The sequence below is a fragment of the Myotis davidii genome, unplaced genomic scaffold (genome assembly GCF_000327345.1).
Source record: "Myotis davidii unplaced genomic scaffold, ASM32734v1 scaffold681, whole genome shotgun sequence".
NCBI classification, from domain to species: Eukaryota; Metazoa; Chordata; class Mammalia; order Chiroptera; family Vespertilionidae; genus Myotis; species Myotis davidii.
The window spans coordinates 351,958-371,127 of NW_006291551.1; the positions used below are offsets into that span (position 1 = coordinate 351,958).

Here is a 19,170-nt window from a genome sequence, read left to right on the forward strand (position 1 = left end):
CCAGGGCTCTTTTGTGCTGGGCACTGGCCTCTGCTCAGGGTGGGGACAGCAGGGGCCGTCTGTGGGGTGGGAGCGGGCGGCAGGAATTCACACGGCATGTTGGGAATGCTGATGCTGTGAAACCCAGTAATTGATGGCCCTGAGTCTCTCTGCCTACCACCCCCAGGTCTCCCCCCACTCACCACAGCCCCTTCCCCCCACAAGGCTCTGTCATTCCCCTTTCCTTCCCCACAGTTCTCCATGGCAGTTTGGTGGGGTGGGGAGTGACCCTATGTAGAGTAGCTGCTGGGCTGTGTGGGAGAGGCCCGAGCATCCACGGGCAGGCAGCCTTTCAACAGGCAGCAACTCATAGCAGATGCTGGGCGGGACAGGGGTGCTCAGGCTCCTGCCCCCTTGCACCTGTCTGACTCTTATTCCAGGTTGGCAGGCTGACATCTTCAAGTGGGACCAGAAGACACCCCAACTCAGGGAGACGGAGGTGAGGGGCAGGGTTCCTTCCTCGGGGCTCCCCTTTCTTCCTGCTGCTGGTCCAGCTTGGCTCTGTCATTACTTCCTGAGGGTCCCCAGGAGCACCACGGTGCTGAGGATCCTTGTCAGCATCTTACAACCACGTAGAGACAGGACAGTTGGGGGTCAGCTGGGGCTGGCTGGAGCTGGGTGTGCAGATAGGGCTTGGCCTAGTTGATGCTTACGAGCTGTGTGGCTTGGACAGGTTACTTAACCTCTCTGGAACTCAGTTGTAAAATCAGAGTAGTGAGTGCGCCTGCCTCAAAGAGATCGAATGAATTAATATAGCAGAGTAAAGCACTGAGGATTGGTACCTGGTCAATGCCATAGAAATGTTTGTCATTATCAATATTAATAGCACCTCCTGCCGGAACAAGCCCCCTCCTGAAGCCTTAAGGGAAGAACCCCTTCCCTAATCCTTAACCCCCCCTGTCCCTCCTCCAGCTGTCATCACACGCTGTACAAAATGATATTCCTCACCGCACTGCCCCTGTTTTGGATTATGATTGCAGGTAATGGGCGGGGAAGGGGGTGGCTGGGGATTCTGGGGCGTTGGCCCCGAGCAGGCTGCGCTTGTTTCTGTGGGTCCCTCAGGCTGGGGGAAGGTGATGAGAATGGGGCCAGGTGATTCGGTCAGGACATGTCCCTTGGCCTCAGCAGTCCTACTCACCCACAGCCTCTCGAGGGGGTCACTGGGGTGCCTGGATGCCCTCGTCCATCTCGGCCTTCGAGGGCACATGCGTCTCCATCCCCTGCCGCTTTGACTTCCCTGACGAGCTGCGGCCTGCCGTTGTGCATGGCGTCTGGTACTTCAACAGCCCCTACCCGAAAAACTACCCCCCGGTGGTCTTCAAGTCACGCACCCAAGTCGTCCACGAGAGCTTCCAGGGCCGCAGCCGCCTCCTGGGGGACCTGGGCCTGCGCAACTGCACCCTCCTGCTCAGCAACCTCAGCCCCGAGCTTGGCGGCAAGTACTACTTCCGCGGGGACTTAGGGGGCTACAACCAGTACACCTTCTCCGAGCACAGCGTCCTGGACATCATCAGTGAGTGCCCCGGGGGTTGCACAGCAGTGGGGCAGGGCATCCCTGGGGCAGGCAGGGGTGGAGCGGGAAATCCTCCCCAGCACAGACCCAGGGACTTGTTTGTTAGGCTGGGAGGTGCAAAGCCTGGTGCCCACACAGACCAGGCAGATGACAGAAATGAGCAGAGCGGGGCCCCAAGCAGTCTCCTGGCCCTCAAAGGGAAGAGGGGGATAGGGCTAAGGTCTCTTGATCACTGCGTTCGCTGGGCAACTGTGGGAAAGTGACTTAACTTCTCTGAGCCTTGGTTTCCTCTTCTGCAATGGGGGCAAGGGCAGCACTTTAAGCTCAGTGAGTGAGTGCTTGTCAAGTGCTCAGAGACGTGCCTGGCACATGGCACCGGCTCTGCTCACCGCGCTGGGCGAGAATACAGAGCCATTGCTGCCAGGCAGTTTGAACTTGAAAAAGAAACCAGAATTGTGTATTTTCCTGTGATCTCCTAATTCCTAAACATTAGCTGCTGGTTCCGATATGTATATTTTAATTCCTAAATGTAGGCCAAATAAAATGCAGCTCTGGGCCAGGTTTGACCATCAGAGTAGGGTCCACTGCTTGATTTCGGACATTCCTACTGCGAGTGCCTGAGAAGCCCTACTGCCCGGGGCTCTTAGATCCAGGCTCCTGTCAGCAGTGAGTCTAGCTGGATTACAGGCCTGATCCACCTCCAACACACACACACACACACACACGGAAGTACACCAAATCAAACATGGGGAGGAGACAGGCTTCTTAAGGAATACGTTGCAGTGTCAAGACACAGATAATCAAGCCAGAGTGACAGGGTTTGAAGCTCAGTGTTACCAGCTGTGGCCTCAATCTCCTCAACTGCAGAATGAGTAAAGTAATATTACCTACCTGCTAGCATGGCTGGAAGGCAAATTCAACGCTGTGAAGGACTCAGACCAGCAATTGTTGTTTTATTACCATTACACCATGGTTGGATCTGTGCAGGGCTCTGGGTGAAGGTAACCGGGCAGAGAGAACATTTCAGGGAATTCTGTATTCAAGGGGAGGGAGCCAGGTACCAGGATTGGAGTTGGTCAAGGTGGGGATGTCTGCTTCCTCCGTCCTCCTTCTTCCTGCCCATTAGACACCCCCAACATCGTGGTCCCCCTGGAAGTGGTGGCAGGCACGGAAGTGGAGGTCAGCTGCCTGGTGCCTGACAACTGCCCAGAGCTGCGCCCAGAGCTGAGCTGGCTGGGCCACGATGGCCTGGGGGAGCCGGCTGTGCTGGGTCGGCTGCGCGAGGACGAGGGCACATGGGTGCAGATGTCGCTGCTACACTTCGTGCCCACTAGGGAGGCCAATGGCCTTCGGCTGGGCTGCCAGGCCTCCTTCCCCAACACCACCCTGCAGTTCGAGGGCTACGCCAGTCTGGACGTCAAGTGTGAGCCTGGGTGCCACCCGGGGGCGGGGGTGGGGCCCGTGGCACCTGCCTGCTGATTCCACTGTGTCCTTGGCCTTAGACCCCCCGGTGATTGTGGAGATGAACTCCTCGGTGGAGGCCATCGAGGGGTCCCACGTCGGCCTGCTCTGCGGGGCTGACAGCAACCCGCTGCCGCTGCTGACCTGGATGCGGGACGGCACAGTGCTTCGGGAGGCCGTGGCCGAGAGCCTGTTCCTTGAGCTGGACGAAGTGACCCCCGGGGAGGACGGCGTCTATGCCTGCCTGGCAGAGAACGCCTATGGCCAGGACAACCGCACCGTGGGGCTCAGCGTCATGTGTGAGTGGCCGCCCTGTGGACTCGCTTGGCACTGTCCTGCAGAGCAGGGATTAGGGGAAAGGGGTCCTGCCCAGGCCGGGGCTGGGCCATCAGGAACAGAACTGTGGTTGAGGGAAGATGGAGAGGAGGGTTGTGGGTCAAGGCATTCATTCATTCCTTCATTCTTTGCACAAATATCTAGTGAACACCTACTCTGCACCACTCTCACCCCTAGGGCAGGAGCAGAAGTCATATGTGGTCCCTGTCACCCAGGAAAGCTGGTTTTATTCCGTTTCCTGGGCAGCCTGGCTGACCTGGGAGTAGATCAAGGCCCGACCCTACGAATCTAAATTTTAAATGAGTCCTATTGCAGTTCTAATGGGAGGGCTGGGGGGACCCCAGGCCTCACCCAGCCCATTGTGTGCACCTGTACATATGGAGCCCCAGAGGAGGGGGCTAATCAGACAGGATTCTTAGCTAGGAACCCAGGAGCAGTCATTCATTCATTTTTTCATTCACAAATACTTATTGAGGCAAAATGCCAGGGCTGTGGATAATAATAATGACAGCTACAGCCAACATTTACTCAGCAGTTTCTGACTACTTTACACAAATGCTCTTCCCCCAGGCATCCCAAAGGCTGGCTCCTCCCACCTCCTTCTACTCTCACTGAAGCCTTCCCTCACCATCCTAGTTAAAACAGTAACTACCCTAACTTCCCATCCCTCCCTTCATTTTTCTCCAAAGCACTTATCCCAAATTTGCCAATGACACATTTTATTTACTTACATGGCAACTACCCACATGGGCAAGGATCTTCCTCTACCTCGTTCAGGCTGGAACAGTGCCTATTACTTAAGTTCTCAGTTACCCCTATGGAGTTAGAACTATTATTAAGCCCATTTTCCAGATAAGAAAAAATGAGGCCCACAGAGGTGAAGACACACAGCTGGAAGGAGCGGGGCCTGGATTTAGACACAAGCATTCTGGCTATAGAGCCCCTGTTCTTGTAAACTGGACAGCCAGGCCTGGGGTTCCCCGAACCATCCTGAGCTGCTATGCTTGGATTGGGGTGTATGGGTCACATTTGGGGGTAGAAGTTGGCTGGCTGAAGAGGTACCTCCTGGCATCTGACCATCGCCCCCTGTTCTGCCCCTAGATGCACCCTGGAAGCCAACGGTGAATGTGACAGTGGTGGCTGTGGAGGGGGAGACGGTCTCCATCTTGTGCTCCACACAGAGCAACCCGGATCCTATTCTCACCATCTTCAAAGAGAAGCAGATCCTGGCTACAGTCATCTACGAGAGTGAACTGCAGGTGGAGCTGCCAGCTGTCACACCTGAGGATGATGGAGAGTACTGGTGTGTGGCCGAGAACCAGTATGGCCAGAGAGCCACCGCCTTCAACCTCTCTGTGGAGTGTGAGTGTGCCCCCTCCAACCCCCGTTCCCTGCTGAGAGCGGGCTTGACTGGTGTCTCCCCTCCACCTGAGGTAGATGGTTCAATAGGGGACGTCTGGGTAACCAAGAGTTAACGTTGCACCAGCAGGTAAGGATGGGGAAGGCAGGAAAGTGGAATCCACATAAGAAAATACAAGTCCCACCTGAGAACACTTGTCTCCACATCCTGGAGTGTGCTTTTTAACCGGGGAGAGCTGGATCCTGTGGCCACTGCCCCTTTAACTAAAATAGTAACCATGAAATCTAACCCTGTGGAGCATCCCTATGTACCAGGCATTGTTGGAAGCTCTGAATAGGGACCCACTTATTTCATCCTTATGACATCCCTATGAGGGGTTCCATTACTGCCCCCAGTTTCTAGAGAAAGAAGCTGAGCCCCAGAGAGGTTATGCCACTTGCCCAAGGTCACAAGAGCTAGGAAAGGGCAGAACTTTAAGATTCAAATCCAGTCAGTTTGGTTCCACTCTTCTGTGCTGCCCAAAGCTTACTTCATCCTGCATTATTACATCAGAATACAGTCAGTGGTCTAGCAGTGGTTATGTGCAAAGGGCCGTGTGGCTCTGTGACAGGTGGGGCATAGCACCAAGAAGACGCCAAGCTTATTAACAGATATAAGCCAGGGAGATGAGATGGATGCATATAAAAAGCTAACTGCCTTGGAAATGAAACTCCTTGTCCCACTGCCAGCTGGTGCCTCCCCAGCATCCTCTCTATGGACAGCACCACTCACACCCTGATGCCCACCCTGGCCACCATTCTGGGTTGTAGCTCCCAAGTCACAGTTTTGACCATCCCCTCCCTCCACCCCCAGCCCTCTTTCAGCACTTTCTCTGGAATGTCGCCTCCACATTTCCATTTCTCCTGCTTCCTCCTCAGCTCTGACCTGACCTCTGGCACTAGTCTCCAAACTTCACTACTCTCAACCTCAATTACTTCACTTATAATGGTCCCCCCGTCCCCCCACAAGTTTGCCAGAAGATAATGAGCACAGCCCTTACACAATATTCTGCATGTATGGTGATAACCAGTACATGGTAGCTATTGATCATTCCCGGAGTGCCATCTTCCAGCGCAATGCCATGGCCATCCACTCCTTTGCTGACCTTTCATCATTGGCCACATTCCCTTCAGTCCCTGGTCACTCACAGCATCCAATGTGGTCACCATGTATGGGCTTTGTGGCACTGTCTTCTCCGTATGTGCCCTTTGGGCCCAGCTTCCCTCTTCTTCTTCTTCTTTTTTTTTTAAAAGATATTTTATTGATTTTTTACAGAGAAGAAGGGAGAGAGATAGAGAGTTAGAAACATCGATCAGCTGCCTCCTGCACATCTCCTACTGGGGATGTGCCTGCAACCCAGGTACATGCCCTTGACCGGAATCGAACCTGGGACCCTTCAGTCCGCAGGCCGACGCTCAATCCACTGAGCCAAACCGGTTTCGGCAAGCTTCCCTCTTCTGATGTACCCTTTTTCTGTCAGTGGTCCTTAGGTTTAAGAGTCAGAACCCACTGAACATACATACACCTTCTCATGTACATTGTTAGTCACCCCCCACCCCCCGCCCCCCGCATAGTAAGAGTGGTTACAGCAAATGGCCATAAAGGGCCTATTCCGGTCACGAGTCCATCCTCCACAGGTGTGGCTTTGCTGGGTCCTCCTGGTGGCCCCGTGAAGCAGGTGTGTGTTATCCTTAGTCCTTAACTAAGTAAAACGAAGGTCAGAATTCCCCCATGCTCATGCAGCTAGGAAGATAGGTCAGAGCCAAGATTCTTCTGGACTCCCGTCTGCCCCAGATGTTACCTGGTAAACCTCGACTGCTTCACCTCCCTGCAGGTCTTAGCACCCAAGGACTCACTTAATCTGGATTTTTTAAAAAAATAACTCGATTTGTAATATAAAGTCATCAACCCCCTGGAGTAGTGGAGCAGCTAGGACATTTCCCCTCCCCCCGGCCCCCTGCTAAGCTCCTCAGGTGTCTCCAAGGCCTGTGTCACAGTGCGTTCCCTCTGGGAGTGCAGTCTCAGCCCTAAAGCCTGTGTCCCCTAGCACCTGGCTTTAGTGCTTACTGACAATGGTGGGTACCCAGTCTGGTGCAGGGTTCCCAGTCTTACCTGCCCACCCCAGAGCCCGGCATGGCTTGGGCACTGCAGGAGGCTCTCACTCTTACAGAGTGTTTACAACATGCAAGTGATGAGTCTGAGCTCTTTGCCTGTATGGGCAATTTTATTCTCACAACAATGTGATTGGGAGAGGGGACTGTTGTTCTTTACCCCAAACCAGTTTAAGGAAACTGAAATGTTACTCGTATCAAGTGCCCGAGAGCTGAACCACCCTGGGTCTATATGCCAGCTCTCTCTCTGTCTTGCTGCACCATCTCAGACAAGAGACTTCACCTTTACTGAGCCTAAATCATTTCCCCTGAAAAATGAGTGTGATAAGAGTATCTTACTCCAAAGTTGAGTATGAAGACTACGGAAATGATGGTTATCTTCCACAGCATCTGACACGTCCTATACGTTCCGTAAGCCTAAGATATCCTCATCGCTTCCCACCCATCTTTCCTTTGGACTCCAGGCTGGATGTCTGCCCTGCATGCTGAAGCCAAGGCCTTGCTCACATGCTCCCTCTGCTGGAATGGTTCTATTTTTCTAATCATTAGTCCTCGGGTGGATGTTAATTTGTCTTTACAGCACAATCCTGTGTCTATCTTCAGAGTTCCTGTAGCCCCTGTGAGTTAAGGACCGTTACCCTGTCTGCATAATGAGAACTCCATCTTGGCCCTCATCATGCTGAGGGCCTGATTGAGGCCACCAGCCAGTAGATGGCCACTTGGGGTTTGTCTAGTGTCAATTGGGGTGTCCCAGGCAGCCTGCAAAGCTTGGAAAATGCTGAACACATGCAGGCAGGTGCCAGCGTTCTCACAGCATCTTGGGCAGACATCGTCACCGGAGCACTAGTGGTACAGTCTTGAATGAAAGGGTTTTTTAAAAAATTTAATTGCTGCCCATTCAGGTTTGTCATTATTGGTTTATTTTGTAGTGTGTTAATTTGTTAACACTACAGCAAGCCTGGTGTATGCCTACTTAAACAGAATTGGGGGTATTTAACTTTTGATTTATTAGACTTAGATATGTGTACACATTGAGGTTCTGGTTAGAACCATCTCTATTATGTATACATCTGGTCACGTGACTCCCTGGCCCATCACTGTCACCTGCATATTCTTTTGCTGGAAAGTGAAAATACTAGTAAGTGGGCTGGCGAGCTGAGGGTCTTTGGCCCGTGTGTACGTGGGTTTTGGTCAAAACCAAGAACCAGAACTCAGGCTACAGTGAGCAGAGGGGAGTGCTCGACTCTCCAGGAGGAAAGAGAATATAGTTTTAAAAAGCAGCATTCGAATTTTGACGATAATTTCATATTTTGGAAAATGAAAGAAAATCATCATACCTGTACCATTTTTAAAAATACAAAGGCAGTAAAGCAAAGCTCAACAGAACCTTGGGTGGAGGGTGGTGCTGGGTTCGAGTGGCACTGGGACTCTCATGAGGGGGGTCAGAATGCAAGGGGGCTCTGGCGAGTCAACAGGGCCGTCTGCAGGGTAGCCTGAAAGGGGGGCGGCAGAACTCAATAGGTCACCCCACAAGTCTTCCCAGAGCTCTGCTATGTGAGAGACACGATGTAAGTGTGGGCAACAGAGCAAGACAGAATAAGAGCCTGTCTTGGTGGAAAAGAGAGACAAGCCGTATCAATATACAACCCGGGTAGGAATGAATGCTGGGCAGAAAACTTAGTGGGACAGGAGTGATGTCAGTGAAGCGAGGGGGTAGAGAAGGAGAGAGTATCTGAGTGGTCTGAGTAGAACCTTCATGGAGCAAAGAAGAGAGTTGGGAAGGTGCCTTCAGGGAGTGTTCCAGGCTGAGGGAGAAACGCAAATATGTGGGTGGGAAAAGCTCCATAAACGTGAGAAACAGCAAGGAGGCTGGTGTGACGGAAGGAATGAGCCTTTCAGGGTAAGACACGAAGGTCTGAGTGTGGCTCAGTCCCGCAGGGTTTTGCAGTCCAGGGCAAATAAGTTGGATTTTATTCTAAGTGACACAGAGCGATTGGAAGATAGGTTTGAGCAGGGCGCACCATGATGCGATTTATGTTTTGCGAGGTGAACAAAGTTGGCCGTGTAAAGGGATGGTGTAAAGGAGAAAGCACAGCTCACCTCGAGGACAGCTATGCGGCTCTGGGCCCTCAGCCAGGGAGTCCTGGCTTCTGGCTGTCTCCAGCCACTCCGTCCGATTTTGCCCCTGCAGTTGCTCCCGTGATCCTTTTGGAGTCCCACTGTGCAGCGGCCCGAGACACGGTGCAGTGCCTGTGCGTGGTGAAATCCAACCCGGAGCCCTCTGTGGCCTTCGAGCTGCCCTCGCGCAACGTGACAGTGAACGAGACAGAGCGGGAGTTCGTGTACTCGGAGCGCAGTGGCCTCCTGCTCACCAGCATCCTCACGCTGCGGGGACAGGCCCAGGCCCCGCCCCGCGTCATCTGCACCTCCCGCAACCTCTACGGCACCAAGAGCCTGGAGCTGCCCTTCCAGGGAGCCCGTGAGTGGGGTGGTCTGGGGCTGGGAGCCCCAGGGAAGAGGGGGCTCCTCTTGGATCCAGGCTCCTCTCCCCAAGGCTGATTGACCATCAGCCACCGAGCCTGGGTCAGGCTATGAAGGTGGATCATATGGTAAAGAGGTCCCTCTGGACCGGAAGGAGAGGCCGCCCTGAGTTTGCCTATCAGCGATGGCGAACCTTTTGAGCTCGGCGTGTCAGCATTTTGAAAAACCCTAACTTAACTCTGGTGCCGTGTCACATATAGAAATTTTTTGATATTTGCAACCATAGTAAAACAAAGACTTATCTTTTTGATATTTATTTTATATATTTAAATGCCATTTAACAAAGAAAAATCAACCAAAAAAATGAGTTCGCGTGTCACCTCTGACATGCGTGTCATAGGTTCGCCATCACTGGCAACTGTCCTGGGCCCTCCAGGCCCTCCAGGCCCTCCAGGCTAGTCAGTCAGTGAAGGATGTGCCAGCTATACAGATATTTTTTCACTGTCACTGATGTCCCAGTCCATCTCCTAAGAACCTAGGTGTGTTCGCTCCCACCAGCAGTCTGAGGGCACCTGGGTTTTCTCTCTCCTCAGACCGCCTGATGTGGGCTAAGATCGGGCCCGTGGGAGCCGTGGTTGCCTTTGCCATCCTGATTGCCATCGTCTGCTACATTACCCAGACACGCAGGAAGTGAGTGCCCCACCGGGCGACCTGGGGAAGGGGAGAGACTCTAACGGCAGGGGAGGGGTGGAGGGAGGCTGAGGGCTAGGCAAGGGAGGGCAGCCCTGTGTATGTGGGAGGGTGTATTCTGCTCTGGGCCACTACAGGTCAGCATGTGCCAGTGCTTGAGCCAAGCACTTTCCACCAGTCATTTCCTGTTTCTCCACTCTGCCCTTCTGCCCTCCAAGAGGTGCGATGGGGAAAGCCAGCTTCCCTGCTTGCAGCTACAGCCTCGGTCACAGCTGGTTCCAGAAGTGCCAATGACTACACACATCTGTGGCAACAAAAATGCTCCCCAGCCCAAACCACACCCACTTGCTACCACTGTGCTGCTATTTTCCTTCCTTGTGGCTCTACTGAAAATGCGTTAATCTCCCTGCTCCATATCTTGGCAGCAAGAGGGATAGACAGACCCAGAGCGAATGAAGAGAACCTGGAGAAGCCAGGCTGGTCCTAAAAAGTGGTAGAGACCAGGGGTCACAAAACAGGGGAGGGATGGATGGTGGTGGACAGGAAGGGCTGGTCATTGTAGAGCCCGTCTGCCCCATCTTAGAGAGATTGGTGGGACCAACTCTGGGGTCCCTTGGGCCAAATTCCTAAGGTAGATGAGGGTATAGAAAGGGAGGGAGAGGGAGGCCTGGGAGTCCCACTGGGGCTCTCATTTCCTGCCCAACAGAAAGAACGTGACAGAGAGCCCCAGCTTCTCCGCAGGGGACAACCCCCCAGTCCTGTTCAGCAGCGACTTCCGCATCTCGGGGGCACCGGAGAAGGTGAGGGCCAGAACCCTGTGGCTCCAGGCTAGTTGGAACCTAAATGTCAGGGACATTGGGGTCCTGGGAGAGGCCTGGGAGGCCAAGGGGCAGAGGGGAGGCCATGCCCTTTAGGAGGGACAAGGAGGAAGTATGGAGGGCTGGCTTGGACCTAGGCTGGGAGGGGTGCTGAGGCTGAGACTGTGAAGGGGACTATGGGGCTCAGGCCCAAGGGAAGCCCTCATGTAGGTCTATGACAGCATTTCCTTCTCCAATAGTCCAGAGTGGTCTCTACCCTGGAATGAGCACCCAGGAGGTAGGTTCCGGGGGGTGGGGGGATGGGGGGGCCTCAGTGTACCTGCCTCTGGGCCCTCAGTGGGCCTTGGGGCTGTCATGCATATGTGTGCGTCCCTGTCAGGAGTCCAAGATGGTCCCTGGTTAAGTCTGCCCTGCCCAGCACTCCTAGCCTTGTCTATTCTGTCCCACTGCTACTCCCTTCTGTCTGTCTGTCTTTGGCCATTGTTCTATGTGTCTGTCCAAAGGCTTGTGTGTGTGTGGGAGGGGAGTATGGGGGTGGGGTGAGGGTGGTGGTAGAAAGCATGAAGGGGAAACCAAAGCCAAACCTACAGGATCACCAAGATTGAGGTGTACAAACATTTGGAAAGGTGAAATCTGACCAGGTGGCTTTACTCTGGAAAGGTGTTATGGATTGAGTTGTGTGCCACCAAATTCCTATGTTGAAGAAGTTTTCCTGAAGACATTGAATTTGTAGGCAACTTTCAGGCTAAGCAATGAGGTGGGTGTTGCGAAGGGGGATCAGCATGGGGAAAGGCTCTAGAGTGGACGCGGGGACTGTGGGACTGGCTGGGCTGGAGGTCCTTGAGAAAAGAGGTTCTTAATGGAGCTTTGGGACTTAACTCTAAGGTATGGGGTTCAAGTGACTCTAGCCTTTGGATCTGGAAAAGGTGGAACGGGACCCTTCTGATGAGTTGGTTCCCTTCATAGAGTGAGAGGCGCCTGGGATCTGAGAGGAGGCTTCTGGGCCTTCGGGGGGAGCACCCAGAGCTGGACCTGAGCTTTTCTCACTCGGACCTGGGAAAACGACCCACCAAGGACAGCTACACCCTGACAGAGGAGCTGGCCGAGTATGCGGAAATCCGTGTCAAGTGAGGGAGCTGGGGGCAGCCTATGTGGCCGCCACTCTTGCAGCGCCCTCCCTGGCCCACACTGGCTGCGGGCTCCCTTCCTCCCTAAAGTACTGGGGGCTGAGGCAGGAAAGGGATGGAACAGGTGACAGCAAGGTCCTGGGGGTCTGGCCCCCCATCCTTCCCAGCTGCCCCTCCCTGGCCAGCACCACATCCTCACAGTGTGGCTCTCCTCTAACCTCCTTTAACCTCATCTGTCTGGAGGGGAGTTTTGTCTGTCTGTGTTATTTATTGCTATCCCCTGCCTGGTCTCCTCCCCTACACCTGGCCCCAGGGTGTATACTGAAGAGACATGGAATAAATGCCCCAAAGCCAAATGCCTGTCTAGATCCTAATGATTTCTGACCTGTCCCTGCGGGAGACGTCTATCCCCCTCCTTACCCTCTGCTGGGCCCTGTGTGTGGGCAAGGCCCAGGGATTCTAGCCCTGAACTCAGGCCAACCACCATTAAGTTGCTCCCACTCTGAGCTGTGGGCTGGATCTGGCTCACAGCATGCCTTATTTGACTTCTGGTTTATTTCACACAACAACCCTCATTCCTGCCTCCGCCACAGTCAGAGTGACTGACAGTGTTGCACTTGCACTTGACCACCACAGCTGTGACTCACTGAAAGAGAAGGGTTATGGGCTCCCTATATGCCATAGTTTCCACCATTTCCTGTTGTCCCACACCTGGCTGGTTTCCCTCACTCACTGACATGGTTAGGGGTGACCCCAGGCCTATTCATGAGCCTGTGTTGGTTTGACTGCCATCCTTCACATTCATGTTGCACTCTGCAACTTCAGTCTTCAAACTACTCCATTTGGTTTAAGAAACATTACTTAGGTTGCAGCTGTGCGTGGAGCCCATTGAGGAGGCTCAGGCTATCCTGGGAAGGGACCCCCAGGACAACCCTCTGAAGATGAAAACACTGGGGCCAAGAGAAGCTAGGTGATTTTTCCGGGGTCCTGAAGCTAGTAAATGGTGTGGCCAGGCTCCAGACCCTGAGTGGCACATTCACAGGAGATTGACTAGCCACACTCTACCTCCTGACTTCCAGGGGCCACACCTTGTCGAGGTTGCAAATTTGTCAGCTGGCTGTGAACAACCTGTGCCTGTGGTCCAGACTCTCTTGGAAGACTCTCGAGACGGTTTGGGCAGACACATGGAGAGACTTGTTGGGTGGCTCTAGGGTGGGGGCCATGTTCCCCTCGCACACCCAAGCAGCACTACTGATCCTGTGCACAGTCCTCCCTTCACATGGCTAAATCTTGGTCTGTTTCAGCCTAATGAACTCTGCTGACCTCACTCTGATGATTCCTTAAGACCCTGCCAACCACAAAGGTCCACAGGTCCCTGGAAGGTGGCAGGTGGCCTTGGTGTATCCTGAGACTTTTGCTGAGTGGCCTCAGACCCAGCACTGGTGCTGAGTTTGAATCTGTATGAACCTGGTGAACACCACTCGCCCTTACCTGGTCACTCACTGAGAACCTACTTCATGCAACTTGTGTACTGCCCAGAGGCTTTTTCATGACTGAGCTTAACAGGCAGCCAGCAGGAGGAGGTGAATCTAGGATTTCAGGTGTCTGAGGCCCTTTGCTGACCAGCTTGATGCTAATGGAAGCTGGTCTTGTTATGTAGGTTGACCCCAACCATGTGCACAGTCCAAGTAGAGGTAGCCACAAACTGTGGATTGCTTTGTAGCTCCAAACAGGTAGCCCAGGGATGATCACAGAAAGTACCTAACATTGAACTGTACCAGAATCCCTCCCAAGAGGCCTCAGAAACAACACACCTGGTGGCAGGATTCAGACCCCATCAAAGCATGACCCAATTACCTCTACAACCAACACATCAAAAGAGAGACCTTGGCAGGCACCAGACCCTGCTGGGATGAATTCTGCTATGTGGGGTCAGCTTCTTCACAGTAGCTCATACACTGTGGTCAGGGTCAATCCTCATAGTCAGCTGGGCTGACTATGGGCCAACAGCAATCAAGACTCAACTACAACCAGAGGCTTACATAATCCTCACAAGTTTCCTAGAGCAGGTGATCAGGGAGATTCCACCACCAAGCCCAGAAAACACCTATTACATAAGGCCACCATGCCAAGACTGGGAACATAGAAGATCTACCTAATGCACAGAAACAAATACTGAGAGGCAGCCAAATTGGGAGACAAAGAAATATACCCCAAATGTAAAAACAAGAGAAATCCCCAGAAAAAGAACTAAATGAAATGGAGGCAAGCAACCTAACTGGTACAGATTTCAAAACAATAATTATAACGATGCTCAAGAAATTTAGGGTAAAAATGGATAAACTCAGTGAGAACTTAAACAAAGAGATAGTAACCACAAAAGAGGACATAGAAACTATAAAAAAGAACCAGTCAGAAATTAAGAATACTCTAAAAGGAATCAATATCAGGTAAAATGAAGCAGAAAAATCAAATCAGTGATTTAGAAGACAAGGTAGCAGAAAACTCCAAATCAGAACAGAAAATTTTTTTTTAAAATGAGGATAGAGCCTGGCTGGCATGGCTCAGTGGTTGAGCATTAACCTATGAACTGGGAGATCGAAGTTTGATTCCCAGTCAGGGCACGTGACTGGATTGAGGGCTCAATCCCTAATGTGGGGTGTGCAGGAGGCAGCTGATCAGTGGTTTTCTCTCATCATTGATGTTTCTATTTCTCACTCCCTCTGGCTTCCTCTCTGAAATCAATAACAGTATAATTTTAAAAATGACAATAGTTTAAGGGACTTCTGGGACAACATCAAGCATAACAACATTCATATCATAAAGTACCAGAAGGAGAAGAGAAAGTGAGCAAGGGACTGAGAACCTAGTTGAAGAAATAAATGACTGAAAACTTTCCTACCCTGGTAAAGGAAAAAAACCCACACAAGTCCAGGAAGTGCAGAGTCCCAGACAAGATTAACCCAAAGAGGCCCACACCAAATCATATCATAATTAAAATGGCAAAGATTAAAGACAAAGAAAGAATCTAAAAAGCAGAAAGAGAAAGACAGTTATCTGCAAGGGAACTCCCATAAGACCGTCAGCTGATTTCTCAATAGAAGCATTTCATGCCAGAAGTGATTGGCACAAAATAGTTAAAATGATGAAAGCAAGGACCTACAACCAAAATTACTTTACCCAGCAAAGCTATCATTTAGATTTGAAGGACAAATAAAGAGCTTCCTACACAAGAAGAAGCTAAAAGAGTTCATTACCACCAAACCAGTGTTTTTGTTTTGTTTTGTTTTATTTTTGTTTTTAAAGAAAGAGACGTTTTATTAGCCTTGTTACGGCAATGCATTAAATGAAGGGATCCTCAGTGCACAGCCCACCCAAGCTGCAAGCAGATAAGTCAGAGAGTGGAACCAATTATTGTACACAAGTTCAGACACAGGATCACCCTGAACCTCAAACAGAAGATTGAAAATCACTTTACAAAAAAAAAAAGTAAATAAAAATAACACCCATTTTTCTATTTAAAGAAGTGCCAGCACTTGAGTGGCAGAGCATGGAAAGACCAATCGCTTTAATGCTCAGCTGTGCAGCCTGTGAGGGCCAGGCCTGTCTTGGCTTCTAAAGCTTAATTTAAGCATTCTAGAGTTTCCTCTTTTGAAGTACTTCTGTTTTAGAATTTTCTTTCTTTACTAATTTATGAACTGTGTCAGTCTAACAGTTAGCCAGCCTTCATTAGTTGTAAGTGCTAAGACCACAGAACCTCCCTTTGTAAGGCTTATGTCTGAGTCAAGAATGAAGAGAAACTAAACACCAGAACCTTAAAAAGTCAAATGACAGTGGAGCCAGTGCCCATTTAGAAAAGCACTCTTACCCTCTCCCCCATAAAGTTCTACTTTGGTAAACATTAACATATAACCAATTAGGAAAATATTTAACCCCGTTAGCAAAATTAACACCATCATTGTGAGAGTTACTCTTTTGTAAATGTTCCAAGATGAACTTCACATTGGATAAAGCAGATCCGAAAATCAGTTTGCAATAAAGTGTGCCTCCCTCAACATCAACCTGAGCTCAGGGAAATGAACAGAGCCCTGCAGCTTCTGCTGGTCTGCAGCCACGCCAAATCATCTGGTAGCCAGCCGGCATGGCTCCTCTTCCTGCCAATGAGGTAGGTGATGAGGATGATGAGGACCAGCCCTACCAGGGCACCACCCACGGCGATGGGGATTGGCATGTTATTCTCATCCAGCTAACATTCTTCCACAGACCCAAACTTGCCACCTTCTACCTGGAAAGCCTGGACCCACACTTTGAAAATGTTGACAGAAAAGGCCTTTGTGACCCAAATGTGCTCCTTGGCATTACACTTGTAGGAATTCCCTATAGTGGCCTGAAGTGCTCTCAGTAAGCTGTTAGTGGCCTTGAAGGTGGGGTCTTTGGTGTCGGGAAGAGTCATGTTCAATTGGATTTCTTGAAAAAAAACAACAACAACAACAACAAAAAACCCACACACACAAAAAACAAAACAGCTAGAACTCATATTCATTCCAAACTGGAAGACTAGGAAAGTGCTGGTCTCACTCTGGAGCTCAAGGGTCATGAGCCGGGTAGTGCAGCTCCCACTGACTTTGGTGTTATCTGTGTTAATGCTGAATACTCTAGTCACAGTCTTGTCTTCCTTCTTCTTGTAGGTGACATCAGCTGCGCCCCAAGCTAGCAAGCAGACAGGTTCCGTTGGTGCCACTCACGTTGTACTTGTGCACCGAGGGGCTCTCAGGCACTGGAGATGGACGAGTGGGGAGGGGTTGGTGAAGGTTGGGAGGGGAAGGGCGGGGAGGTGAAGAGTGGGGAGGGGATGATGAGATGTTGGTGAATTGTTGGGGAAGGTCCATCTTGCATATAGCATGTCTCTTCCTTGCTGAAGCTGTCATTTGAAAGGTTTGCCTAGGTGGTGACAGTTACACTATTCATGGGGACCTGGTTGCTGCTCACATATATGTATTTTTTATTTATGTCTGCCATGATATCAGTTATGGATTTTACAGTCTTGACTCCCTGGAAGCTTGCATTGGGGAAAATCTCTGTGTTTGACAAGTCATAAAACAGAACGCATCATCTGGACACTGTAACGTGTAGCATTTCTTGCTAAATTGAGGGTCAGTGTATGTCTTCTTCCAAAAGCAATCATGAGACTGGAGTTAGAAGCTCCTCTTTACCACAGGAGCTGCTATTTAATGCTTTACATTAGGTGACATGTCGAAGATCTCATTCTTAGAGCCACTCTTGGTATATAGTTGATTGAGAAGTCAGCAGAGAAGTTGGCCATTATACAAGTTGTCCCGTTGCCAACCTTCACCACAAACAACACTGCTGATGCACCACACAAGGCCTGCGAGTAACAGCAGGAGCAGTGGCTGCCTCCAGGGGTCGCCATGGGCACCAGGGCCACGGGAATGAGAACTTGAAGGGGTTGGGTGGTTGGGCCACCAGAGGGTGGGCACTGGGGAAGGGCTGGGAGCCGGTGTGAGAGCAGCAGGTCTTGCGGTCAAGAGCACCACCAAACCAGTTTTATAAGAAATGTTAAAGGGACTTCTTTAGGAAGAGAAAGAGAAAAAAAATAGTTATAAAAAACCAAAATTACAATAAACACACACCTATCAGTAGTCACTTCAATTGTAAATGAATTAAATGCTCCAATTAAAAGACACAGGGTAGCTAAATGGGTAAGGAAACAAGACCCATATATGTGATGTCTACAAGAGACCCACCTCAGAATGAAAGATACACACAAACTGAAAGTAAAGGGATAGAAAAAGATATTTTATGCAAATGGGACCAAAAAAGAAGCCAGGTTATCAATACTTATAACAGACAAAATAGACTTTAAAACAAAGGCTATATTAAGAGACAAAGGAAGACATTACATAATGATAAAGAGATCAATACAATAAGAGGATAGAACCCTTGTAAACATTTATGCATCCAACCAAGAAGCACCTAATATACAAAGAAAAAGGGAGAGAGCAACAATAATAAAATCATACTAGGAGATTTTAACATCTCACTGATATCAATGGATAGATCATCCACACAAAAAATCAACCAGGAAATAGCGGCCTTAAATGACACACTAGACCACATGGATTTAATTGATATTTTCAAAATATTTCTCCCCAAAGCAACAGAATATGCATTCTTTTCAAATGCACATGGAACACTTTCAGGAATAGGCTACATGTTAGAACACAAAAAAAGTCTCAGTAAATTGAAGAAGATTAAATTCATATCAAGCATCTTCTCCAACCACAATGGTATGAAACGAGAAATCAATTACAAGAAAAAAACCTAAAAAACACAAAACACTCGGAGGCTAAAGCACATGTTACTAAACAATGAATGAACTAACAATTAGATCAAGGAAGAAATCAAAATATACCTGAGACAAATGAAAACACAATAACCCCAAATCTGTGGGACATAACGAAAGCAGTCCTAAGAGGGAAATTATAGTCCTACCCCAAGAAGTAAGAAAAACTCAAATAAACTAAATGTATACCTTACGGAACTGGAAAAAGCACAACAAGCAAAGTTCAAAGTGAGTAGAAGGAAGGAAATGATAAATATCAGAGTGGAAATAAATGAAAAATAGTCTAACAAAAACAATATAAAAGATCAGCAAAACCAAGAGCTGATAGAGACAAAAAGATAAACAAGATAAATAAACCTTTAAGCAGACTCATCAAGAAACAAAGAGAGCCCTAGCTGGTTTGGCTCAGTGGATAGAGTGTTGGCCTGTGGACTGGAGGGTCCCAGGTTTGATTCCAGTCAAGGGCACATGCTTGGGTTGCGGGCATGATCCCCAGTAAGGGGTGTGCAGGAGGCAGCCAATCAATGACTCTCATCACTGATGTTTCTATCTCTATCTCCCTCTCCCTTCCTCTCTGAAATCAATAAAATGTATTTTTTTAAAAAAGAAACAAAGAGAGAGGACCCAAACAAATAAAATCAGATATGAAAAGGAGAAGTAACTGACACCACAAAAATAAAAATTATTATAAGAAAACTAGAGGCCCAGTGCACAGATTCATGCACGGGGTGTGTGCGTGGGGGTCCTTCAGCCTGGCCTGTGAGGATCCGGCTGAAACTGTCTCTCCAATAGCCCTTGAGGGGTCCTGGATTGTGAGAGGGTGGTTCCCAG

At 50.1% G+C, this 19,170-nt stretch overlaps 1 protein-coding gene and 1 pseudogene across 4 annotated transcripts; one reads left to right on the plus strand and one right to left on the minus strand.

The window, feature by feature from the left end:
* The first annotated feature begins 325 nt into the window (after positions 1 to 325).
* On the plus strand, positions 326 to 12,331 carry MAG (myelin associated glycoprotein). 4 transcript variants are annotated; one of them, XM_015564769.1, is made up of 11 exons: positions 326 to 478; positions 952 to 1,019; positions 1,326 to 1,552; positions 2,679 to 2,975; positions 3,055 to 3,312; positions 4,451 to 4,711; positions 9,051 to 9,338; positions 9,934 to 10,030; positions 10,737 to 10,830; positions 11,088 to 11,125; positions 11,815 to 11,901. In XM_015564769.1, the coding sequence occupies exons 1-10, from the start codon at positions 356 to 358 to the stop codon at positions 11,112 to 11,114; spliced, it is 1,740 nt and encodes a 579-aa protein (XP_015420255.1). In that variant the 5' UTR covers positions 326 to 355; the 3' UTR covers positions 11,115 to 11,125; positions 11,815 to 11,901. The 4 variants fall into 4 exon arrangements, with proteins under 4 accessions (XP_015420255.1, XP_015420254.1, XP_015420256.1 ...); XM_015564768.1 differs by lacking the exon at positions 11,088 to 11,125 and having other exon boundaries at positions 11,815 to 12,331; XM_015564770.1 differs by lacking the exon at positions 11,815 to 11,901 and having other exon boundaries at positions 11,070 to 11,125.
* Positions 12,332 to 16,032: 3,701 nt separating this feature from the next.
* Positions 16,033 to 16,949, minus strand: LOC102769214 (annotated as a pseudogene).
* Between the last annotated feature and the right edge of the window lie 2,221 nt (positions 16,950 to 19,170).